Raw genomic sequence first — 26,822 nt, 5'->3', positions numbered from 1 at the left:
TCCACCTGCTTTGGCCTCCCAAAGTACTGGGATTACAGGCATGAGCCACCACACCTGGCCCCTACAAGACTTAAAAAAAAAATTGGCCCCATAAATCTTGTTTAACCCAGTTAATATGCTCATTTCTGCTGATTTACAGAATATTCGAAATCAGATTGGAAGAGTGGGGTGAAAAGGAAGACTTACTGATTGCCCCTGCAAATGAAATAATTCCATCCTAAAGCCCTCTGGGTAGGTGTTAAGGGGAGTTGCATTCTCACTCTTCACACTTCCATTGACTTAGGGCAGGGCTGTTAGTAAGACCATTTGGCTATAGAATTAAGTCACGTTGCCAGCTTCCTTTTGCAGCAATAAAGCTGATGATCCAATTGCCATCCCTCTCATGGAACTGTTCGGAGCTCAGGAATGAAAGAACAGTTTGTATTGGCTCCCTGAAATCCGAAGAGTAAGTATCCCACTTTAAAATAGAGATGTCATAATCTCAGTAGAGAAAATAACACATGTCAGCCCACCCAGGAAAGGGGTAGCAGAGCTAGAGTTCAGCCCAGGTGTCTGAAATAGCTCTGAAACACAGGCTCCTTCATTGAACCCAATGGTCCATGTCACCTATGATGTCAGCTACTGTTCTTCCACCAACCTATTTTGCTCATTCTGCCTGGGAAGTACTAAGCTGTGGTAGGAAACACTAAGTTGGACAAGGTGTGCTTCTTCTCAAGGTTCTCACCTAGAAAGTATATGGGTCTGAAGACAAGCATCATTCCACCAAGAGCCTCCTTACCTTGCTCTGTCCTCTCCCCAGCAGTTCCCAGCCTTGGGCCCGCTTCTAGTGCTAAAGAACTTGGGCATACTATGTCCCCTCTCCCTTAAATGTAATTTTCTTTTTCTCTGATTTTTTTTTCCTGAATCACAAAATATTTATAAAGGAAAAAAAGGTATATCCTGGTTTTAAAGAATAATCTAGCCACTCCGGACTAAGGTTATCAGTTCCATACACCTCTTCTGATTTTCTAAAATGGCATATCTGTTATGGAATATAAACAAAAATATATAACTTCATTCTAAAGAAAATGGGGATCATCCCTTTAAACTGGCCTAGGAGTATTTTAGCCTAAATATCAAACATGGTTTTTAATTTTGGGGGGTTGGTTTGACTTTATTTTTATTAATTGAAGCTATCCCACCTTAATATGAGAGGGATAATCTCAATTTCTGTTTTAGTATATATTATTTTGTTTTTAAGTAATTTAACTGAATAAGGTGTTTCTCACTGCTTCAAGAACTGACAACCTCTTTTAATGATGTTATAAATCCTGTTATCTTTTTACCAAATGGAAATATGACTTCAGTGTTAACAATAGCTTACCTACTAAACCAAACTTTTCATATGCCATTGAGTCAGAAAACCAGAATGCCAAAAAAAGTGACATTTGAACTTATATTTGGGGATTGTAAATTTTAGCATTCAAGAAGTTGTCCATGTCCCTCTAGGTACTTGTCCTTAAATTAGAAAAACTGCCATGAGAAGAACAGCAGTCTCATGATTATAAAGAAAGAAAAAACAACACATGGCGTCACTCACTCATCCTTCACAAAGATGGAACAGTATATAGATGTACCCAATTGTTATTCTTAGAAATTGTCTTTAAATCTCCATCTAGAACAATTTGGAGTATTTTTCACGGAATGTAGTACAGTTTACTTCCTCTCACAAAGCCGTAACTATCCATCACTGAATGCTTTTCTCCTCAATTTTTTCTCCATGTTTTTACAAGACTTCTATATATCCATTCTGAACCCTGAAAGTTAAGTAATTTCTTGGTTTGTCCACAGTCCCCAAGACTTCTAAACCATCTGAGTCAAATCCCATTTACTTCATCATGCAGATGGCTATTCTCTTGTAAATTCTCTGAAAGTCACAAGTTAAATCAAGGAGTGACCAAACACTTTACAGAATTTTCTTGTATTATAGAACAGAGAAATACCAGGAAGAAAAAAATATATATTCCCTATTTAATTGCTGCTCCTGGATTTCATACATTCTGTCTCACAGGAACAGAAACTAGAGCAATTATTGTCACTAAGTGCTAAGCACAGTATCTAATATACAATATATGTCCATTAAACACCTAAACGAACAAATGACTAAGGAATATAAAACATCTCCCTAGCAGTCACACAAACTCTCCTTTTCCAATCACAGCAATTTTTCTGAGCCATTGTGATGGTGGTAATGACTGCTCTTCAACAGATCTCACTCGTTATCAGGTACTTTCCTTGTTATCTGTTAAATTCCTGGCAATTTTTTACTCAGTGATCAACTCAACAATAGCAATTTTAATACCTGGCCTTTAGACATAGTTGCAAAACTCTTAGTCACCATACGGTACTGTTTTCTAGAGGGTCTCTACTTTAACTGCTTGGGGGTGGGAGGGAAGAAACATGCCATGGTTTTTAAAGAGATTTATGTTTTTATGATAAAATTCTCTTAAATTGAGCAAGCTCTGGGCACTCCACTGAATAAGGCATAATTTCAGTTATACAAGAAAACAAATAGTTTGATTACCAAAAACTCCATTTTCAATAATGACTTTGAAAATATAATTCCAAGAAAACTGAGTCCTCAATATGAGACGTACAAATGTGCTTCCGAATTAAAAAATGTGATGGCAAATGATTATAAAACTGTGAAAAACTATAAAAATATAGTAAAGGTAAATGTGCCAGAAATGGAAAAATTTTACCTGAGTAAGTCCCAAATTATATTATACGTCTATATAAGGGAGCACAGGTGCTGAGCATGAAGCCCGACTGACCTAGCAGGCATTCAAAACTACATGTGTGATGAAGAAAATTTCATTCTTTAACCAAATATACTAAATTTCACTGATCAGAAATCCATGATGATGTATTTGGATGGTTAAATAAATTCATGCTCAGATGGAATATGTGTTTTCATAATATTAACCATGAGAGTTTTGTAGAACATCTGGATTTTTGCCTAGAATTTTTGGATTTTATTAGAAAACTACGTAATGTGAGGACACCATTTTCTGAAACTGTAAATTCTTCTCTGGCCTTTTCACTCCTTCACATTACCCCTTACAAAATATTAATCTCAGGTTTATGAAAGGAGTATTTTTTTTTCATAAAACTTAGTAACTTTCCTCTTTTTTAAAAAATTGTTTAAATTTTTGACAGAGGGACTTGCTTATCACCCAGGCCAGAGAGCAGTGGCACAATCATAGCGCACAGCAGCCTCAAATTCCTGGGCTTAAATAATTCCGAAAGGGAGTGTTTTTAAGGACTTCACTGGGCAGCCTCTAAACAAGCTGTGGAAATGAACTTGTTGGCTTACATGACCCCTTTAAGGTGTAGACCCTAGGGGTAGATATTAAAGGAGCTATCGGCCTTGAAAACGAATTTTAAATTGTGTTAGGATGGGTAATTATTTCACTTTTCTCTAATTTTAAAGAATCACCAACTAATTCTGTATGTATTTTTGTTAAAAGTCTTGGACCTTTCTAAAAGAAGACAAGTTGTAGAGAAGCAAGTGTTCATACATTACCACATAATTAATAAGAATTCTTAGATTTTAATGAAGAAAGGTTGATTTAGCTCTCAGGAAGGCAAGCATGACTTAACAACTTATCACTCCAGACTTCCGGTCAAATGAAAAATAAAACGACAAAAGTTAGGAAACAGAACAGAGGGAATCAACTCTAATTCTCACATACAATTTTGCCATTCACTTTGACTTATATCTACAAATTTAATTTTACATCATTATTGAAAGTCCCAGTACATTGGGGGGCTGAGGCAGAAAGATCACTTGAGCCCAGGAGTTCAAGACCAGCCTGGGCAACAAGGGAGATCCCATCTCTACAAGAAATACAGAAAATTAGCTGGGTGTGGTGGCATGTGCCTGTGGTCCCAGCAACTTGGGAGGCTGAGACAGGGGGATTACTCGAGCCCAGAGTGTTAAAGCTGCAGTGAGCCACCATCATGCTACTGCACTCCAGCCTCGGCTACAAGAGTGAGACTCTGTCTCGAAAAATAAAAATAAAAAGATAAAATCAATTGAATAACACTTTGCAAAATAATTTCCTTTCTCTCTTCTCACCTTTTAGGAAGAATTACTCTGCACTTGCGACTCTTAGCAATAGGGGTCTGCTTATTCATATGTGAAATTAAAGTGTCTACTGATTCTGTGGCCTCTCAAGTCCTTTTTAGCCCCAGAACACTGAGCACTGAGAAAAAACAGAAAGCGTCATCAGGAAGGAGCAGACAGATGCCAATCACTAAGGTAACCAGTCATGAAAACATGTTCTCTGCATAAATAAATATAAAGTTAAAATTTTCTGGGAGATCTCTTCCAGTAGCGAAGGGACTAAATGCTGAATTCCTACATTCAGTCACATACACAGAATAGGTATGTATATTCACATACATAAATAGGCACCTGAGCACTGCCTATTTACCTGCACCAGTGGTCTCTAAATGCTTTTGATTCGCCATCCACAGTAATAAATGGCAAAGCATTGCACATTACTTATAAATTAGAAATTTATTATGTTCTACTATATCACAAATATTATGATATATAAAAATAAAAACTAAAGAGGTAATGAAATTTAGAAATACATAGAAATAGGAGTTTTCATATTTTCTTTTTTTTCAAGGCAGAGCCTCGCCCTGTTGCCCAAGATGGAGTGCAGCGGCATGTTCATAGCTCACTGCAGGCTCCTGGGCCCAAGTGACCCTCCCACCTCAGCCTCCCAAATAGCTAGGACTACAGGTACATGCCACCATGTGCAGCTAATTTTTAAAAATTTTTGTAGAGACAGGAGTCTCACTATGTTGCTCAGGCTAGTCTTGAACTTCTGACCTCAAGTGATCTTCCTGCCTCGGCCTCTCAAGTGCTGCCATTTTGCCACCACACCCAGCCTAAGTATCATATTCTCTTATCATAGAAAATCTACTTTTCTTGCTCCTTCCCTGGGGACAAGCACTGTTTCAGAGTTCTGGTCTAAATCACTCTATCATCACTTGTTCCTAAGATGCTTCTAATAATTATACCAATGTTAAGTAATACAGATCTATTACAATCTGTATCCTAAACATTTATAAATCACTTTTCAAAATATACTTCCTTTTTTTGTAATAACACTGCAGTTTGAAGAATTCATTCTTTAAGTTGCCTTCAGAAAAGTTCAATATAACAATGTAACTGACCCCTGATCCTCCTCAGAGCAGGTTTTGCAGGTTTTGCAGACTGACATCAAATATTAACCTTGTATTATGAAAGGGACATCTTTGTTTCCTTACGAGATTTATAGCCCAAAAGAAAGATGAGGAGGCTAAAGTTAGACAATGCCTCTTGCTTTTCCCTGGCAAAAACAGCAAAATTAAGTGAGAACACTGTCTTTAGTACATCTAATAGCAAGAGGGAAAGTTCTAAACAGTAAATAATTGATATTTCCCAGATGGGGAATTCAATAGCTAATTTTATAGTCATAAGGTACCTAGAAGCAAAGTCTAATTTTGTGTAGCCTATTGGACTATGTGAGGCACTTTTTCAAGACTTTTAAAGAACCACAATTTCTATTTTTCCAAAGACTCTTGCCACATCTGGCCCCCAATCCACATTTTCATTCCAAAAATACTCCATAGACACAAGGACCTGGCATGTAAAGATTACAGTACTAGGAACAGGGTCTTACAGCTTCACAAAAACCAGCAGAGCCACAGAAGACATAACTTATGGGGCCAGGCGCGGTAGCTCAAGCCTGTAATCCCAGCACTTTGGGAGGCCGAGGCGGGTGGATCACTAGGTCAAGAGATCGAGACCATCCTGGTCAACATGGTGAAACCCCGTCTCTACTAAAAATACAAAAAATTAGCTGGGCATGGTGGTGCATGCCTGTAATCCCAGCGACTCAGGAGGCTGGGGCTGGAGAATTGCCTGAACCCGGGAGGCGGAGGTTGCGGTGAGCCGAGATCGCGCCATTGCACTCGAGCCTGGGTAACAAAAGCGAAACTCCGTCTCAAAAAAAGAAAAAAAAAAAAAAGACATAACTTATGGAGATAGAATTGAGTCAGCAAAACTAGTGTCAATTTATCTTACTCAGCATCTGTCACATTAATCATATCAAGTTCTTATGCTCATTAATATCAATGTATATTTCTATAATTTTGTATTTTTCCTCTGTCAAATAAAAATAAGATTATTATTATTATTATTTTATTTTCTTTGAGACGGAGTTTCACTCTTTTTACCCAGGCTGGAGTGCAATAGCGCGATCTCGGCTCACCGCAGCCTCCGCCTCCTGGGTTCAGGCAATTCTCCTGCCTCAGCCTCCCGAGTAGCTGGGATTACAGGCACGTGCCACTGTGCCCAGCTAATTTTTTGTATTTTTAGTAGAGACGAGATTTGAAGATGGGTAACAATATAATAAAATCTAGTAAAAAATAAAGTTGTTTATTTGATTATTCTTATTAGTACATATCTATTGTTCTCCTACTCTCCTATACTATGCCATGACTCTAAATTCAGGGCCACATTGATACACACGAGATACTTTCATTGAACTTCCATCCTTGAGCAATTGAGAGTGGCTACTAATAGATCTACATAATCTAGTCAATTTCAAAGTGTTGCTCTCATAAGGTAAATTAAAAATAATTTTTTCTTCTACAAAACCATAAAGTAAAAATATTTGTTTCCTAAGCCAGTTTATACAATAGTCACACATATAATATTGTGTAGCACTCCACCCACTTTCATTTTTATTTATGCTTTTTGTATTTTTTTTGGTCTCAGATCATGAGGGCCACATACTGAATTAACAATGTTGGTTGTTCAAAATAACACTGATATGGTTTGGGCTGTGTTCCCACCCACATCTCATCTTGAATTGTAGTTCCCATAATCCCCACGTGTCATGAGAGGACTCAGTGGGAGGTAGCTGAATCACAGGGGTAGTTTCCCTCATGCTATTCTCATGAAGGTAAGTTCTCACAATCTGATAGTTTTATAAGGGGCCTTCCCCTTCACTTGTTCTCATCCTTCTTCTCCCTGTCACCATGTGAAGAAGGACATGTTTGCTTCCCCTTCTGCCATGATTGTAAGTTTCCTGAGGCCTCCCCGGTCATGCTGAACTAAGAGTCTATTAAACTTCTTTCCTTTATAAATTACCTAGTCTTGGGTATGTCTTTATTAGCAGCATGAGAATGGACTAATACAAACATATACACTATAAGGCTGAAACCATATGACATGAGGCCTGAAAATCTAGAACCTGTTATATAATACCTATATATTCCACAGTTGCTATAAAGCCTTATTAGTTATATTTAAAAAGTGGTAAGACAGCCCAAGATTAATGCACCACAAGTATACTTTTTGTTATCACTGTGTCTCACTTTCTCCTGTATTAACAAACTTTCCACTTCTACTTAAGGCAATTATGCATCTTCAATAAGAGGTAGAAAAATGAGTATTTTAGGACTCAAGCTTATCTTATATGGAGTTATAAATGTCTGAAATTCTCCTCTCCACATTTTGCTAATTATAAAACTAAAAGATCTTCAGCAGAGTTATGTACCCTCCTTTCCCAGGGCCCCTATTCAGTACAGAGAGGTGTACACTGTATTTTTGACCAAAAGCGAAGCTTTCTTCATAGAAGTATCCCCATTTTCATGGACATAAGGGGCTTTGCCTCATTGAACCTTAATTAACAAATCAATAGAAACAAATAAACATTAGCCCTCTCTGAGATCTTACAGAACTTCAGAATGTATTTTCTGTTCTAAATATATTTAAGTAAGAAATTTGGGCCAAGGAAGAACAGTAAACAGCCAAAATGTATAAAACTTTTAAAACTAAATTAAGCTAATGAGGTTATTCTGAGAATTTTAATAACACATTCCTATTATAATTTTTACCAAGTTTTTTACTATTTCGAACTGAATTTTTTTTTAAGAGAATGATTTAGATTTATGGGAGCTGGTAAAAAATGATCCATAATAGATGAGCACACTTACTTTTATCACCATTGTGTATTTGATTTAAAATTAGAACAATAATAATTGTGGGAAATATAACTGGGAAAGAGAGAGCTGAACTAATAGGCACATAAGACCTTACAGATACAACAATAAAGCAAATGGCAGTTGAAATAACATACACTATAGAAGAGGAAAAATTTTTAAATTGTGAGTAGGAAAATGTAGACACTTTATAGATCTACATAACCTACTTTAGGTAAGTTAAAAAATGCTGTCCTAGGAATTGAAAATTGAGTAGGTTAATATCTTACAGAAAAAAATATTGTAAGTAGCCAAGAACTTCTTCTGAAGTTTGCCCCTGTTTTTAAAACTAAGGCAGAAAAGAGCCTAAGTAAAGAGGGCAAAGGTAAGTTAAATCTGAATTCTTCTGCCACTAAAATAATAATAATAATAATAATAATAATAATAAATTCATTGCTTTTTCCCCAAGATGGAAGAAAGAATTAACGGCTTTTAGTGTGCTTCAGCCACTTGGAAATAGCAGGATAGTGCATAAAGATCAACTCTGTAAGCTTTAATTCAAGAAGGAAAATGAGAATTCTCTGGAATCATGAAGAAAACCCTAGAATCCAGGGGAGGAGAACATGGCAAATAGCCCCCATGACACCATCTGGCTGATAAAAATGAGTGAAGCCTCAGGAAATAAGAGAGGCAGATAGCTTCCCTCTGTGACTCACCTTTCCACTGTGATCCAAGCAACCCAGGCCAAGGGAGAGAAGCTGTTTCTCCCAAGCCCTGGAACTAACTTTGGGAGAGGCTTGGAGATACAGTGAGGGAAAGACACTGGGAAAAGCTGCAGGCATTTTCCCAGACCTGGGACAGAGAGCAGGAGGCCATTTTTAATCTGGATGAGTGCAAAGTCAGCAATTCTGTGGTGACCTCATAGGGTGCCTGCACAGGATTTTAGTTTTGGGCCAGAGACTGGAGTGGCTTGCTCTAGAGCGGGGTAGGAGCTTCCACAGCCAAAACTGTGGAATGTGCCTCAGGAGTAGGTGCTAGAATTGTGGTCTCCTCCATCACAGGCCTGGGTAGGGTGGGGTGAGGAGAGCTGCTGCAGCTACAGTTTCTCCTGGGCAAGGAGACTTACAGCCAGGGGCAGATTGGTGACCTGGAACCAGTGTGCATGTGTCATTACTGAGTGCCCAGCATGTACCCCTGAGATTGTGGTACAGTGGGGCCCTTTCCACTGAACCTCCATGGAGAACTCCAGGCACTCAGAGTACCCACTTGCCTGGTTCAGCAGCCTAAGCTGCCCAGCCCTTCCTGGACATGGATTGTTGTGCAGTAAACCCCTCTGCTACAACCCTAGGCAGAGCTCCAGGCATTTGGAGCACCTCCTCACCTGAATCTGCAGCCTGAGTAGCCTCACCATTCCTCTGCATAGATCACGGGGCAGCCGGGCCCTCTCTGCTCCACACCCAGGCAGATCTCCAGGCATTCAGAGCATCTGTTTGCCTGGTTCAGCAGCCTGAATCATCCCACCCCTACTTTGCAGAGATCTTGGTTCCAGGGGGCACTCTCCGCTGCACAACCAGGTAGATCTCTAGGTATCTGGGGCAACTACTCTCCTGGATTAGGAGTTCAGATGTGCCCCATCCCTGTATAGAGAACATGGGGTCAAGGAGCTTCCCAGCTCCATGCTTAGGCACACTTGATTTATTTTAAGATATTTATCTCTTAAAACACTATTTTATGTTATATTATTATGATAGTATGTTCTTTTCTTTTACATAGGCACTCAGTGGCCATGCACTGGATTCTCCCTCAGTGCTGATGCTTTTATCTGCCATCAAGGGACCTGTAAGCAAACCTGCCCAGTCCAGTCCTGCCTATCTTGGTTTCCCCCTGGCTGAGCAGGGAGCTCAGAACACTGAGCAATCCAAAAATCAGCCCATTGCCTGATGCAACAGAAATATTTTCCCATTAAACAAGGATTAAGTACATACCCAGCCTCATTGGCCACAGCTGGCTCTTACCCATAAGTGCCATCTACTGGCTTGTAAATCGTCAGCATAGCTCAAGATAAAACCTGCTGACAGAAGTACATAAGGCTATAGAAGGAAAGTCAAAATACCCTGCCCAGCATTCTTTACAGTCACACCCCCTGTAAGAAGCAGGGGAGAGGAGGAAAGAAAAGAAGAACATAATAATATTATAGGGAAAGAAAGAAAAATAAAAATATGCTGTTCACATAAAAATAATTACAACAATTAGAAGTGGCAGTGTCTCCAGATGAGAAAGAGCCAGTGCAAGAGTTCAGGCACCATGAAAAAATCTGAATGTAGTAACACCACCAAAGGATCACAATGGCTACCCAGCAATGGCCCCTAACCAAAATGGAAACTTAGAAATGACAGATAAAAAATTCAAAGCATGGATTGCAAGGAAGCTTAACAAAAGCCAGTACACAGTTGAAAATCCACACAAAGAAACTTCCAAAGCAATTCAGGAAATGTAAGAGAGAAACATCTTAAAATAAATCAATCAGAGCTTCTGAAATGGAAAAAAATCAATTAAGGAATTTCAAAATAAAATTGAAAGCTCTGCCAACAGACTGGACCAAACAGAATAAAGAATATCAGACACTGAACTCTAACCTTTTGAACTAACACAGTCAAACAAAAATAAAGAAAAAAGAATTTAAAAAGTAAAGAAAGTCTTTGAGAAATATAGGATTATGTAAAGTGACCAAATCTACAAATTATTAGCATTCCCAAGAGAGACAGAGAAATAGAAAACAACCTGGAAAACATATTTGAAGAAATAATTTAATGATAGTTCCCTAATCTTGCTAGAAAAGTAGACGTTCAGACACAAGAAATCCAGAGAACACCTGTGAGATACTACACAAAACAAACATCACCAAAGCAAATAGTCACCAGAGTGTCTGAGGTCAGTGCTAAAGAAAAAATCTTAAAGGCAACTACAGACAAAGGTCAAGTCATCTGTAAAGGGAATGCCATCAGACTAATAGTGGACTTCTCAGCACAAACCTTACAAGCCAGGAAAGATTAGGGGCTTATTTTCAGCATTTTTAAATAAAAGAAATTCCAACCAGTAATTTTACATTCCACCAATCTAAGCTTCAGAAGCAAAGAAGAAATAAAATATTTTTCCAGACAAGCAAGCATTAAGGGAATTTGTTACCACTACATTAACATTACAGGAGATACTTAAGGAAGTTCTAAACATGGAAAAAAGAAATGATACCTGCTACCACAAAACACACTTAAGTATATAGCCCACAGACCCTGTAAAGAAACCACAAAGTAGAAACAACAAAGCAACCAATTAACAACTTCATAATTGGATCAAAGCCTGGCATATAATTATTAACCTTGAATGTAAATGGTCTAAATGGCCCCACTTAAAAGGCACAGAATGGCAAGTTGAATTAAAAACCAAGACCTATCTATCTGCTGACTTCAAGAGACCCATCTCACAGATAAAGACATCCTTTGGCACAAAGCAAAATATTCAAGAAAGATCTATCACACAAACAGAACATGAAAAAGTGTAGAGGTCACTATTGTATGTCAGATAAAACAGACTTTCAGCCAACAACCATAAAAAAAGACAAAGAAAGGTATTACACAATGATAAAGGGTTTAATTCAACAAGAAGACTTAACTATCCTAAATATATATGCACCTAACATTAGAGCACCCAGATTCTTTGAGATAAATGAAACAGAAACAACATAACAAAATCTCTGTGATGCGACAAAAGCCGTGTTAAGAGGAAAGTTTATATTACCAAATGCCTACCTCAAAAAATTAGAAAGATCTCAAATTAAAGATCTAACATCAAACCTAAAGGAACTAGACAAACAAGAAGAAACTAACTCCAAAGCTGGAAGAAGTGACTAAAATTAGAACAGGAAACAAATAAAATAATAAAATCAGAGCAAAACTGAATGAAACTGAGACTCAAAAATATGTACAAATAATTAACAAAACCAAAAGTTGGTTATTTGAAAGGATAAGCAAGATCAATAAACAGCTAACTAGATTAACCAAAAAAAAAAAAAAAAAGAGAGAGAGAGAGAGAGAGAAGATCCAAATAAACACAATCAGAAATGACAAAGGTGACATTACAACTGGTCCCACAGAAGTAAAAAGATTCTCAGAGACTATCATGAACATCTCTATGCATGCAAATTAAAAAATAGAGAGGAAATAATAAATTCCTGCAAACACACAATCTGCTGAGATTGAATCAGGAATAAATTAAAACCCAGAACAGACCAATATTGACTTCCAAAATGGAAACAGTAATTTAAAAATCTACCAACCAAAGGAATCCCTGGATCAGGTTAATTCTCACTCAGATTCTACCAGATAAACAAAGAAGACCTGATACAAATCCTACTAAAACTATTCCCAAAAATTGAAGAGGAGGGACTCCTCTTCACCATATACAAAAGCTTTCACCATATACAAAAATTAACTCAAGATGGATTAAATATTTAAATGTAAGACTTCGAACTATAAGAATCCTAGAAGAAAATCTAGTAAACACTATTCTGGATGTCAGCATTGGGAAAGAATTTGTGACTATGTCCTCAAAAGCAATTTCAACTAAAATAAAAATTGACAAATAGGACCTCATTAAACTTAAGTGCTTCTGCACAGCAAAAGAAACTATCAACAGAAACAGACAACCTATAGAATTGGAGAAAATAATTATAACCTATGCTTCTGACAAAGGTTCAATTTCCAGAATCTTAAAGGAATTTAAACAAATCAATAAGCAAAAAACAACACGATTAAAAAGTAGGCAAGGCATGGCCGGGCGCGGTGGCTCAAGCCTGTAATCCCAGCACTGTGGGAGGCCGAGGCGGGTGGATCACAAGGTCAAGAGATCAAGACCATCCTGGTCAACATGGTGAAACCCCGTCTCTACTAAAACTACAAAAAATTAGCTGGGCATGGTGGCGCGTGCCTGTAATCCCAGCTACTCAGGAGGCCGAGGCAGGAGAATTGCCTGAACCCAGGAGGCGGAGGTTACAGTGAGCCGAGATCGCGTCACTGCACTCCAGCCTGGGTAACAAGAGCGAAACTCTGTCTCAAAAAAAAAAAAAAAAGTGGGCAAGGCACTAAAAAGTGGACAAAGGAACAGACACTTATCAAAAAAAGACATTCATGTGGCCAAGAAACATATGAAAAAAAGCTCAACATCAACGATCATTAGAGAAATGCAAATCAAAACTACAATGAGATACCGTCTTATGCCAGTCAGAATAACTATCATTAAAAATTTAAGAAACAACTGACGCTGGCAAGGCTGTAGAGAAATAAAAATGCTTTTAGACTGTTGGTGGAAATGTAAAGTAGTTCAACCATTGTGGAATATAGTGTGATGATTCCTCAAAGACCTAGAACCAGAAATACAACTTGACCCAGCAATCCCATTACTCAGTATATACCCAAAGAAATATAAATCATTCTATTATAAAGATACATGCACACATATTTTCATTGCAGCACTATTCACAATAGCAAAGACATGAAATCAACCCAAGTGCCCATCAATGATAGACTGGATAAAGAAAACTTGGTACATATATATCATAAAATATTATGAAGCCATAAAAAGGAATGGGGTCATATCCTTTACAGGGACATGGATGGAACAGGAAGCCATTATCCTCAGCAAACTAACACAAGAACAGAAAACCAAACACCACATTTTCTCACTTATAAGTAGGAGCTGATTGATGAGAACATGTGGACACATTGTGGGGAATAACATACACTGGGGTCTGTTGGGGGTGCAGGGGTGGGAAAACAACAGGAAGAATAGCTAATGGATGCTGGGCGTGATATCTAGGTGATGGGTTCATCTGTGCAGCAAACCACAATGGCACACTTTTACCTATATAACAAACCTTCACATCCTGCACATGTACCCCTGGACTTAAAATCAAAGTTGAAGAAAAAAAGTGGGCAAAGGACATGAACAGACACTTCTCAAAAGAAGACATACAAGTTGCTAACAAATGTATGAAAAAATGCCTCACATCGCTAATCATCAGAGAATTGCAAATCAAAACCACAATGAGATATGATCTTATACCACTTAGAGTGGCTATTATTAAAAAGTAATAAAATAATAATGCTGGTAAGGCTGTAGAAAAGGACATGCTTATGCACTGATCATGGAATAGAAAATTAGGTCAGCCTCTGTGGAAATCAGTTTGGAGATTTTCAAAGAATTTAAAACAGAACCACCATTCAGCACAGCAATCCCATTACTGGCTATATATGCAAAGGAAAATAATTCTTTCTAACAAAAAGTCATATAGACACATATGTTTACCACAGCACTATTCACAATAGCCAGGGCATGGAATCAATCTAAGTGCCCATCAATGGTGGATTAGGTAAAGAAAATGTGGTATATACACACCATGGAACACTTCGTAGCCATAAAAGAGAACAAAATCGTGTCCTTTGCAGCAACATGGAAGCAACTGGAGACCATTATCCTAAGTGAATTAATGGAAGAACAGAAAACCAAATACCACCTGTTCTCACTTATAAGTAGGAGCTAAACAATGGGTACTCATGGACATAAAGATGGCAACAACGGATACTGGAGACTACCAGAGTGGGAAGGGAGGGAGGGGGGCAAGGGTTGAAAAACCAACAATTGGGTACTATGCTCAGTACCTGGGTGATGGCATCAGTCTTACCCCAAACCTCATCATCACACAATATACCCGGGTAACAAACCTGCACATGTACCACCAAACCTAAAATAAAAGTTGAAATCATTTAAGAAAAAAATCAAAATATGTGCTAAACAAAACAAAAAAATTCAGAGGAAGATACTTGGTTTCAAATATTAGGGTGGAAATATAAAATTCTGAACAACCAGTGGTTACATATCTTTCATTAAATAAAAAAATAAATATTCAACTCCACCTTTCCATACACCTCCAGTGTCACAGAGTCACTATTTGTCTTTGCCACTGTTATGACTGTGTCCTCCAAGATATGCTGAAGTCCTAATTCACAGTACCTCAGAATGTAACCTTATTTTCAAATAAGGTTCTTAGGCCAGGCGTAGTGGCTTGTGCCTATAATCCTAGTACTTTTGGAGGCTGAGGCAGGTGGATCACCTAAGGTCAAGAGTTCAAGACCAGCCTGATCAACATGGTGAAACCCCTGTCTCTCCTATAAATACATAAATTATCTGGGCCTGGTGGCGCAGGCCTGTAACCCCAGCTACTTGGGAGGCTGAGACAGGAGAACTGCTCGAACTCAGGAGGCAGAGGTTGCAGTGAGCCAAGATTGTGCCAGTGCATTCCAGCCTGGGTGACAGAGCAAGACTCTCTCTCTAAATCAATAAATAAAATAGAAGGTTCTTGTACACGTAATTAAGATGTGGTTATGGTATACTTGGGTAGGATGGGCCTCTAGTACAATTTGACTGGTATGCTTATAAACAGAAGGGAATTTGGCTGCAGAGACAAACACAAGAAGAAAAACGTGTTGAAGGAGGTGGAGATGGGAAGGGATGCAGCTGCAAGCCAAGAATTGCCAAGGACTGATGGCCTCTACCAGAAATTAGGGAGAGGCTAAGAAAAATTCTGCTGAGTCTGAGAGGGATCATGGTCCTGCTGGCACCTTGATTTCTAACTTCTGTGAGACAATAAATTTGTTTTGTTTAAAGCCACCCACTTTATGGGTACTTGGTTATGGCAGCCCTAGAAAACTCAAACAGCCCTTGTGTTTTGTTACAAACCTAAGTGAAAAATCTAACTAATAAACCCCTGTTAGGAGAGTAACATGGGTGCCAGGAAAAGCTTACCTGCAACGTAGTCACCAAATCCAATAGTTGTTAGAGTGATAACCACAAAATAAATGGCGTCCAGGGCACTCCAGCCTTCTATGTGTTTGAATATGATCGCGGGCAGAGCCACAAAGAGTACACAGCCAAATAGTATAAATATGATTGTTGAGATGATGCGAATCTTGGTCTGACTAACATTCCACTTCTAGGGATGAGACAGAAAGGTGTATGTGTATAATATATGGAGAGAGAGAGACACAGAGAGAGAAATTACTTGCATACTCAAATTTAACCTATAAACTGTAATGAGCAAATTAGCACATAAGCATGTTATTTTATTTTCTTTTATACTTAGTTTTCAATTGTCTTTATGAAAATTAGGTATCATCAATAATAAAAAAATCAATGCTAATAATGATGGTACTTTATCCTCACACAGCTTTATAACAGGTAAAATTCTTTTGAGGGTAAATTACATTTGCCCTGAGAATGCAATTTTAGGTTTGCATCATTATTATTTACAGGAAGTGCTTTTGAAATGTTTCTACTCTATAGTCATATATACAACTGATTGCAGGCCAAATACAACACAGAACCATATGAAAATAGAGACACTGAAACAAGAATTAAGTATTTATAATTGTTCATTGATAAACATTAATTTCATAAAGACTTTTTTTCTGTCACTTCCATCACTTTTTCCTATCATTAATTTAATTGATTAGAGCTTAACCTCCACAGTTTGATTCCAACATGAACCAGGTGAATTCTTTCTCTGTTCTATGATATTAAATTGTACAACTAACAAAGCTACATGATCAACAGGTAAGGATAAGTCTTCAATATTCCTAGGCCATAGCTGTCATCGGAATACCCATTTTTTAAAAATCTTCTTCTCCAGTAAAAAAAAAAAAAAACTCTAGAGTGTAATATATTAAATGAAGTTGGTATATATACAACAGTTTATATCCAACTTTCCATTTGAGGTTAGTTACTAGATATTTTAAATCTGACTGGATCTGTCCTATCTACTGTAAAGAATATAGGTCACAAACCACACCATATCAAAATCGCTGAATATTAGAGCTTGAGAATTTTTAGAAATAAAGACCTATGAAATCACAGAACAGAAAGGGTATACAGGCATTCCTCTACTCAACCATCCTCATCTTACACGTGAGAGTTAAATGACTTCCTGTTTATAAACATTATAGAAAAGTGCTTGGTACCAAACACTGAACCATGCTTACTGAAATGTCATCACCATGAGGGCATGGAATTTGTTTTTTTATGCACTGTTGTATATGCAACATAAAAAACATTACCTAGCATCTAGGAGGCACTAAAAAATGTATTCAATGAATAAATGAAGAATTTAACATTACCATGTTTATGCCACTAATCTGCCCTCTTGATTAACATAAACAGAGGATTCTTTTAAATAAAAGTACAATACCAAAAAAAAAAAAAGAATGAAACTCGAATTTTGGAATAACTGTGTTATTCCACTTGAATAGTGAAAATGTTTGAGATCTAACTTTGATCTTAAATCTGAAACATGACTAGTGCTAAAACTGGAACTATACTCCAAATTGAGAAAACAATGCTCAATATTTTATTTCATCAGTGGAGTTAAATGTAAATATTTTATTGCACTTTGTGTGAAAGTATAAAACATTACTAAATGATGAACAAGATTTATTTGCAATAGTGGTGCTAGAAGTAACAAATCCTTTATAATCTCACCCTCTAACAGAAACAACTACTTTTCCATAATTTTCTTCCAAGAACATAAGCTTATAATCATAGGAGTATTATCATTTGTCACTTAAAATTTAACAAAACCATTTGCATTTTGTTGTTGACTACCTTGAAGATCTTCGTGTGTACTACACCTTTGGTTCTACATTGTGTAGATATATTTCTATCAGTGGCATTACTGAATTAAGTTATATGATCATCTTTATTATGTTTGCTCTCTAGATTACATCTTTCCTAAAGGGGCTTTATAAGGGTACCAAAGCAAATTTTAATATAATATAGTACTGTCAGTCATTTACTACTTACTTTAAGATTAAATTTATATTGCTGCCAACCCTCAGGGCAATCCCTCCCTAGTACCATTATTGAAGTTACACAAATAAGAAAATTAGGTTTGAAGGGATAATAACCAGTTTAAGAGAATATAGCTAGGAGACACTACATGTGAAATTTGAATCTGGCTGGGCACGGTGGCTCATGCCTGTAATCCCAGCACTTTGGGAGGCTGAGGCAGGTGGATCACAAGGTCAGGAGTTTGAGATCAGCCTGGCCAATATGGTGAAACCCCGTCTCTACTAAAAATACAAAAATTAGCTGGGCATGGTGGCAGGCACCTGTAGTCCCAGCTACTCAGGAGGCTGAAGCAGGAGAATAGGTTGAACCCGGCAAACAGAGGTTGAACCCTAGAGGCAGAGGTTGCAGTGTGCCCAGACTGCGCCATTGCACTCCAGCCTAGGCAACAGAGTGAGACTCTGTGAAAAGAGAGAGAGAGAGAGAGAGAAGGAAGGAAGGAAGGGAGGGAGGGAGGGAGGGAAGGGAAGGGAAGGAAGGAGAAAGAGAAAGGAAGAGAAGGAAGGGGAAGGAAGGAAAGAAATTTGAATCTAAGACTGTTGAATTTCTACTTTTTTCTGTCATATTTTTGAATTTTTCTCGTGCATTAATTTATTGATACAGATTAAGTATAAACATAATTAAAATGCAATGAGTTACATGCTAATAGAGATGCATATAAATTGTTATGGAAACCCTAATAATTGAATGTCTAATTGTATCTGAGGTAATAGAAAAGGTATAATTTTTTTTAATCAAACAATAAATGTATGTAGTTAAATATCTATCATACTCACAATAAATGTATCTTCCACTTTGGCAATTCCTTTTCCAAATATGGTGCCTAGTTGATCTCCAACTCCAGCCAAGAGAAAACCAAAGAGGGGAATTCCCAGTAAGGCATAGATGATACAGAATATTTTCCCGCCTTCTGTGCGTGGTGAGATGTTTCCAAATCCTTTAAAAAAAATCACATTGTTTATAAATGAGTAATAGTTGTTTAAAACATGAACTCAAGATTGATTCAGAAACTTCTAAATATTGCAATATATCAATCACTGATTTCGACTAGTTAAGAATCCATTTGTACTACATACTTTTAATATGTTCTAAGATAAGATATATAAGAAATATTTCAAAAATATACAAAGTATAGTTAATATTCCAATTACACTCTGATTAAGATGATGAAAACTAAGGTGATAACACATGCAATAATATTTTCATTATTATTCATTGTTATTTCAAAATAATAATATTTTCATTAAACTTATTTCTTTTTACTTTTTTTCTTTACTTCAAATTCTGGGATACAGCTGCAGAATGGGTGGGCTTGTTGCATAGGTTTACGTGTGCCACGGTGGTTGGCTGCACCTGTCAGCCCATCATCTAGGTTTTAACCTGTGGATGTATTCAATATTTGTCCTAAAGCTCTCCCACCCCTTGCCACAACCATCTGACTGGCCCCAGTATGTGTTTTTACCCTCCCTGTGTCCATGTGTTCTCACCGTTCAACTCCCACTTATGAAGGAGAACATGCCATGTTTGATTTTCTGTTCCTGTGTTAGTTTGCTGAGTATGATGGCTTTCAGCTTCATCTGTGTCCCTGCAAAGGACATGATCTCATTCCTTTTTTATGGCTGCATAGTATTCCATGGTGTATATGTACTACATTTTCTTTATCCAGTCTATCATTGTTGGGCATTTGGGTTGGTTTCATTACTTTAATAATGTAAATAGTGCTGCAATAAACATAGGTGTGCAAGCATTTTTATAGTAGAATGATTTATATTCCTTGGGTAGATACCCAGTAATGGGATTGCTGGGTCAAATGGCTTTTCTGGTTCTACATCCTTGAGGAATTGCCACGCTGTCTTCCACAATGGTTGAACTAATTTACATTCCCACCAACAGTGTAAAAGTGTTCCTATTTCTCCACAGCCTCTCCAGCATCTACTGTTTCTTGACTTTTTAATAGTCGTCATTCTGACTAGCATGAGATGGTATCTCATTGTGCTTTTGATTTGCATTTGTCTAATGATCAGTGATACTGAGCTTTTTTTCATATGTTTGTTGGCCACATAAATGTCTTCTTTTGGGAAGTATCTGTGCATATCCTTTGCCCACTTTTTGATGGGGTTGTTTTTTTGTTGTTGTTATAAATTTATTTAAGTTCCCTGTAGATTCTGGATATTAGACTTCTATCAAATGGGTAGATTGGAAGAATTTTCTCCCATTCTGTAGGTTGCCTGTTCACTCTAATGATAGTTTCTTTTGTTGTGAAGAAGCTCTTTGGTTTAATTAGATCTCATTTGTCAATTTTGGCTTTGGTTGCAATTGCTTTTGGTACATTAAACTTACTTCTAGCTCTCTATTGCTGATAATCCTGTTTACTACAAAGCTTTTATCATTCAGAACACACTGAGAAGACTATATTGCCTTAATTTAAGAGATATGCTTAAGTTATTTGAAGATTAAATAGCAACTTTAAAATCTTTGTATTCAAGTATTTACCAAAAAGCAATATCTAAAAACTTAAAATTATCAAACTTATTTAAAGTGTTGAAGATCTTGAAGCCTTTCAAGTTTTGTACAAGGATATCTACTTGTTACTATTCAAGTATCTCAACTTCACTTACTTTTAACAGCAGAAGTACTGTATACACCTATATGTCTGGGTTAAAGGAGGTACTTCTAGAACTACATAGAGTACCGCTTTTGATCAGCAAACCTCTTACTGCCATTCATATTAAATTAATTTGGAACTTTGATTTTAGTTCTCTCTTAAAAATGTGAGAAGTTATTTTGGGATTTTTTTGTTGTTGTTATTACTTCTTAGTTTAATGACTAATGTAGTCAAAGATTATGGGCTGTGTGATTTTTACTTTTTGGAATCCATTGAGATTTTCTTTGTGGCTTTATTACAGTCAATTTTTGTATTCGTTTCATTGTTACTTGAAAAGAATATGGATGTTCTATCTGTTTGATACAAACAAAAAAACCAAAAAACAAAAAAACCCATGGAGTGAGGGTGAGCTAATGTTTAGTCATTTTAACCCATATATTTTTTCCCTATAAAATTCTATCTTTCTCTTCCTCCTACTCAAACAGTTAGTCAGTTCAATGTTCACTGCTAGTCAACTCATCTACTGAGGGATTGTGTCTAATGTATCTAATGTTCAAGAACTTTGACTTTTTTTCCATTAGCCTGTGTTTATGCCATGAAATAATAATTACATTAATTTCCTTTTCAGTGTTGAACCATGTATTAACTCATTTCCTTGAGAGAAATCCTATACTTTTTTTACTTCAGGACAATTTCTACAAGAAACTGAGAATTCCTGGTCATATCCTCATACTTGTAAACACAACACAATGCTAGATTGGTTGCTATTTGTAGCAGAAATTTATTTTCTAGCCTCAGTGGGAATCACAATTGTTCTGATGGTGTATGGAAGATTCTGGTTCAAGGAGCCCTTGCTGAAGTAGTGCTGGTGAAGTAGGGGAGACTGGAGTCTGGACTTTCATGTAGGTGTGCATTACACAGGATTTCTGGGGATAGGTTCTTCCAATTCTCAAACCAGTCACCAGTGCACAGCTGCCTCACTGTTTCTCAGGCCTGCTGCCTGCTCTGGGAATACCTGTAACACAGCTCTGTTTGGAAAACACAGCCTGATTCTAGAGGCGAAGACTGGAGGCAGCTACCAAAAGTTAGGATTAGTGGTTCCACAGAACTTGAACTAATTTATAGGCTGACAGCTCTTGGAACGCCTTCTGCTTTTTATTTGGCAACTATGAAATTCTCCGGGGAAATTTTTCTTTTTGGAATACTGTTTTGCTTCTATGGGGGATGTGAGTTCCTCAACTCAAAAAGAGTTCATGGTCCCTCTGAATCTATATGCTTCATAGCATCCCCAAATCCACTCCTGTTGTGTCCCTCACAATACTTTCCATGCCCTCGAACACAACATGGAAATTTTTAAAAATTATTTTTCTATGTTTCTGTCATCTCAATGCAACTTTTTGGTGATGTGAGGTAAATGCATGTTTATATAAACAAGGAATTCAATCTCTAAATTTACCAAAGTTTTTTAAGATGTTAGATATCGATTATCTAACAGAAAATCTACAGGTTTACAATAAGGTAATCATACATCACATTGTTTAAACCCATTTTACTTTGGAGCCTAAAATTAACTGATTGAAAAATATCAGTCAAGACAAAACCTAGTAAGAGTTTAGCAGTATATTATGGCCACTCCTAGAACCATCATTCCTTAGTTATATGACCCTGAGCAAATTATTTCCTCATCTGTTAAAAGGGCATATTGTTATTGCGTACTTCATTGAGCTTTAAGTACCAAATAAGGTACTATGTGAAACATGCTTAGTCTATTATACTATATGTGCTCAATATATGTTAGATATACTGATAATTATTATAATAACTATTAATAATATTGGTAGAAGCAAAGATTAGAGGATCAATGTATTTTGCCTCATCAGTATGCAAACTATTTAATAGCCAAATTAATGCGGTCATGATTACACGTTGTTCTTCCACTGTGTTCTGAATGTTTTGTCAAATTATGAATGCCATTCTTTATAAGGGACATTGGCAAAACAGCATGCTGTATACTAAGGCAACTTTTCACATGTAAAAGTTGAATGGATTGGAGGTGTTTGTGCTAAAAAAAAGAAGGGTGAGAGTAAAAACAGGCAGGCTAGCTTATCCCAACTATGTGAATGATTAAAACATGGAAAAGGAAACGCACCTATTCTGATGCTTCAAGGGAAAGAACAAAAGCAATTTGTGCAAACTATGGAAATTGAACTCATGCTAAAGTAACTTCAGCCAAAATAGAATAAATGACTGTAAGAGTCAGAAAGAAGCCATATAGTCACTTGCAATATTTAATACTTTGGCCTGATGGTCTTCTAGGATTCCTTATAATACAAAGTAGTTATGAATCAGTGGGCAAATATACGTGCATAACAAAAGTAGGTTTTCTAATATCTGCTTTTGCCATGGATTACAATTATTCATTCATACATTCAAAATATTTTATTAAGGACATACTATTTGCCAGGCACTCTGGTAAGCACTGGGGCTGCAGCTGTGAAGTAAACAGACATAATCTCTCAAGTTGACAATCCAGTGAGGACACATGCAAGAGACTGACACAAACGTGTGATAAGTGTGTGCTACAGAAAGTACAGAATATTCTTGATGCACAAGATTTAAGAATGAGACATGCTGCACACAATAAGTGGCCCTGAATTTGTGAGCTGAATCTTAGTAGAAGTTATCCAGGTGGCACAAATAGTGAAATTAAGGTTGAAATAAATAAGTTCTTTGAAACCAATGAGAGCAAAGACACAACATAACAGAATCTCTGGGACACAACTAAAGCAGCGTTTAGAGGGAAATTTATAGAGCTAAATGCCCACAGGAGAAAGTGGGAAAGATCTAAAATCAACAGCCTAACATTACAATTAAAAGAACTAGAGAAACATGAGCAAACAAATTCAAAAGCTAGCAGAAGACAAGAAATAAGACCAGAGCAGAACTAAAGGAGTTAGGGACACACACAAAAAAAAACTTCAAAAAGTCAATGAATCCAGGAGCTGGTTTTTTGAAAAGATTAACAAATAGATAGATGGCTAGCTAAACTAATAAAAAAGAAAGAGAGAAGAATCAAATAGACACAATAAAAATGATAAAGAGGAGATCACTACTGATCTCATAGAAACACAAACTACCGCTAGAAAATACTATAAAGACCTCTATGCAAATAAGCTAGAAAATTTAGAAGAAATGGATAAATTCCTGGACACATACACCCTCCCAAGACTAAACCAAAAAGAAGTCAAATCCCTGAGTAGATCAATAACAAGTTCTGAAATTGAGGCAGTAATTAATAGCCTACCAATCAAAAAGAAGCCCAGGACGAGATGGATTCACAGCCGAATTCTACCAGAGGTACAAAGAGGAGCTGGTACCATTCCTTCTGAAATTATTCCAAACAACAGAAAAAGAGCAACTCCTCCCTAACTCATTTTATGAGGCCAGCGTCACCCTGTTACCAAAATCTGGCAGAAACACAACAACAAAAAAAGAAAATTTCAGGCCAATATCCCTGATGAACATCAATGCAAAAATCCTCAATGAAATACTGGAGAACTGAATCCAGCAGCACTTCAAAAAGTTTATCCATCATGATCAAGTGGGCTTCACCCCTGGGATGCAAGGCTGGTTCAACATACACAAATCAATAAACGTAATCCATCACATAAACGGAACCAATGATAAAAACCACATGATTATCTCAATAGATGCAGAAACGGCCTTTGATAAAATTCAACACCCTCTCTTACTAAAAACTCAATAAACCAGGTATTGATGGAATGTTTCTCAAAATTATAAGAGCTCTTTATGACAAACCCACAGCCAACATCATACTGAATGGCCAAAAGCTGGAAGCATTCCCTTTGAAAACCAGCACAAGACAAGGTGCCCTCTCTTACCACTCCTATTCAACATAGTATTGGAAATTCTGGCCAGGGCAATCAGGCAAGAGAAAGAAATAAAGGGTATTCAAATAAAAAGAGAGGAAGTCAAATTGTCTCTGTTTGTAGATGACATGATTATATATTTAGAAAACCCCATCATCTAAGCCCAAAATCTCCTTAAGCTGATAAGCAACTGCAGCAAAGTCTCAGGATACAAAATCAATGTGCAAAAATAGCAAGCATCCTATATACCAATAATAGAGAGCTGAATCATGAGTGAACTCCCATTCAGAATCGCTACAAAGAGAATAAAGTCTATGAATACAACTTACAAGAGATTAGAAGGACCTCTTCAAGGACAACAGCAAACCACTACTCAAGGAAATAAGAGAGAACACAAACAAATGGAAAAACATTCCATGCTCATGAATAGGAATAATCAACATCATAAAAATGGCCATACTGCCCAAAGTAATTTATAGATTCAGTGCTATCCCCATCAAGCTACCATTGACTTTCTTCACATAATTAGAAAAAACTACTTTAAATTTCAAATAGAACCACAAAAGAGCCCATATAGCCAATACAATCCTAAGCAAAAAGAACAAAGTTAGAGGCATCATGCCACCTGACTTCAAACTATACTACAAGGTTACAGTAACCAAAACACCATGGTCCTGATACCAAAACAGATATATAGACCAATGCAACAGAACAGAGGCCTCAGAAGTAATGCCACACATTTACAGCCATCGGACATTTGACAAACCTGACCAAAAAAAAAAAAAAAAAAAAGAAAAGAAAAGAAAAAAAGCAATGGGGAAAGGATTTCTATTTAATAAATGATGTTGGGAAAACTGGCCAGCCATACACAGAAAACTGACACTAGACCCCTTCCTTATACCTTACACAAAAATTAACTCAAGATGGATTAAAGAGTTAAATGTAACACCTAAAACCATAAAAATCCTAAAAGAAAACCTAGGCAATGCCATTCAAGACATAGGCATGGACAAAGACTTCATGACCAAAACACCAAAAGCGATGGCAACAAAAGCCAAAATTGACAAATGGGATCTAATTAAACTAAAAGCTTCTGCATAACAAAAGAAACTATCATCAGAGTGAATAGGCAACCTACAGAATAGGAAAAATATTTTGCAATCTATCCATCTGACAAAGGACTAATATCCAGAATCTACACGGAACTTAAACAAATTTACAAGAAAGCAAACAACCCTATCAAAAAGTGGCAAAGGATATGAACAGATAATTCGCAAAAGAAGACATTTATGTGGCCAACAAACATATGAAAAAAAGCTCATCATCAGTGGTCATTAGAGAAATGCAAATCAAAGCCACAATGAGATACCATCTCATGCCAGTTAGAATGGTGATCATTAATAAGTCAGGAAACAACAGATGCTGAAAAGGATGTGGAAAAATAGGAACACTCTTACACTGTTGGTGGAAGTATAAATTAGTTCAACCATTGTGGAAGACAGTATGGCAATTCCTCAAGAATCTAGAACCAGAAATACCATTTGATCCAGGAATCCCATTACTGGGTATATACCCAAAGGATTATAAATCATTCTATTATAAAGACATGCACATGTATGTTCATTATTGCACTGTTTACAATAGCAAAGACTTGGAACCAACCCAAATGCCCATCAATGATAGACTGGATAAAGAAAATGTGGCACATATATGCCATGGAATACTATGCAGCCATAAAACGATGAGCTCATGTCTTCTGCAGGGACATGGATGAAGCTGGAAACCATCATCCTCAGCAAACTAACACAGGAACAGGAAACCAAACACCACATGTTCTCACTGTAGAGTGGGAGTTGAACAATGAGAACACATGGACACAGGGAGGGGAACATCACACACTAGGGCTTGTCAGGGGATCAGGGTCTAGCAGAGGGATAGCATTAGGAGAAATGCCTAATGTAGATGACAGGTTGATGGGTACAGCAAACCACCATGGCACGTGTATACCTATGTAACAAACCTGCATGCTCTGCACATGCATCCCAGAACTTAAAGTATAATTTAAATTAGAAAAGAAAGTGCAAGCCCCATACAAAAAAAGAAGTTACCCAGGTGGCAGAAATAAGTAGGGTTCATGATAAGGCTGAGGAACAACACATGAAAAGTCTTGGAGGAAAAATAAAAAGGTAATTCAGCATCTTTGAGAAACTGAAAGAATTTTAGATGGATAGAAAAAAGAGTGTGTGAAAGTGGCAGCAGATAAAGGAAGAAAAGAAAACTAAGGCTGCATGATGAAGAATCATATCCATGCTCAATAGTTGGCACTCTATCATGTAGGCTGAATGACT

At 37.1% G+C, this 26,822-nt stretch overlaps 1 protein-coding gene and 1 long non-coding RNA gene across 7 annotated transcripts in view; one reads left to right on the top strand and one right to left on the bottom strand.

Moving 5' to 3' along the window:
- KCNK2 (potassium two pore domain channel subfamily K member 2) overlaps positions 1-26,822 on the bottom strand; it is a 214,120-nt gene that overhangs the window by 44,307 nt on the left and 142,991 nt on the right. For all 5 annotated transcript variants that reach the window (XM_032289229.1, XM_032289231.1, XM_032289228.1 and 2 more), the window contains exons 4-5: positions 18,756-18,916; positions 15,886-16,072 (exon numbers count right to left, since the gene is read on the bottom strand). In XM_032289229.1, coding sequence (XP_032145120.1) covers positions 15,886-16,072; positions 18,756-18,916 — 348 coding nt within the window. The remainder of the gene's footprint in view (positions 1-15,885; positions 16,073-18,755; positions 18,917-26,822) is intronic.
- Positions 14-4,213, top strand: LOC116558935. 2 transcript variants are annotated; one of them, XR_004272240.1, is made up of 3 exons: positions 14-445; positions 1,489-2,265; positions 4,128-4,213. It is a non-coding gene; the product is annotated as an uncharacterized LOC116558935 (long non-coding RNA). The 2 variants fall into 2 exon arrangements; XR_004272239.1 differs by lacking the exon at positions 4,128-4,213 and having other exon boundaries at positions 1,489-3,171.

This window comes from Sapajus apella, unplaced genomic scaffold (assembly GCF_009761245.1).
Source record: "Sapajus apella isolate SASKATOON/1434 unplaced genomic scaffold, GSC_monkey_1.0 scaffold22, whole genome shotgun sequence".
Lineage (NCBI taxonomy): Eukaryota > Metazoa > Chordata > Mammalia > Primates > Cebidae > Sapajus > Sapajus apella.
This window is presented reverse-complemented; position numbering and strand designations above follow the sequence as displayed.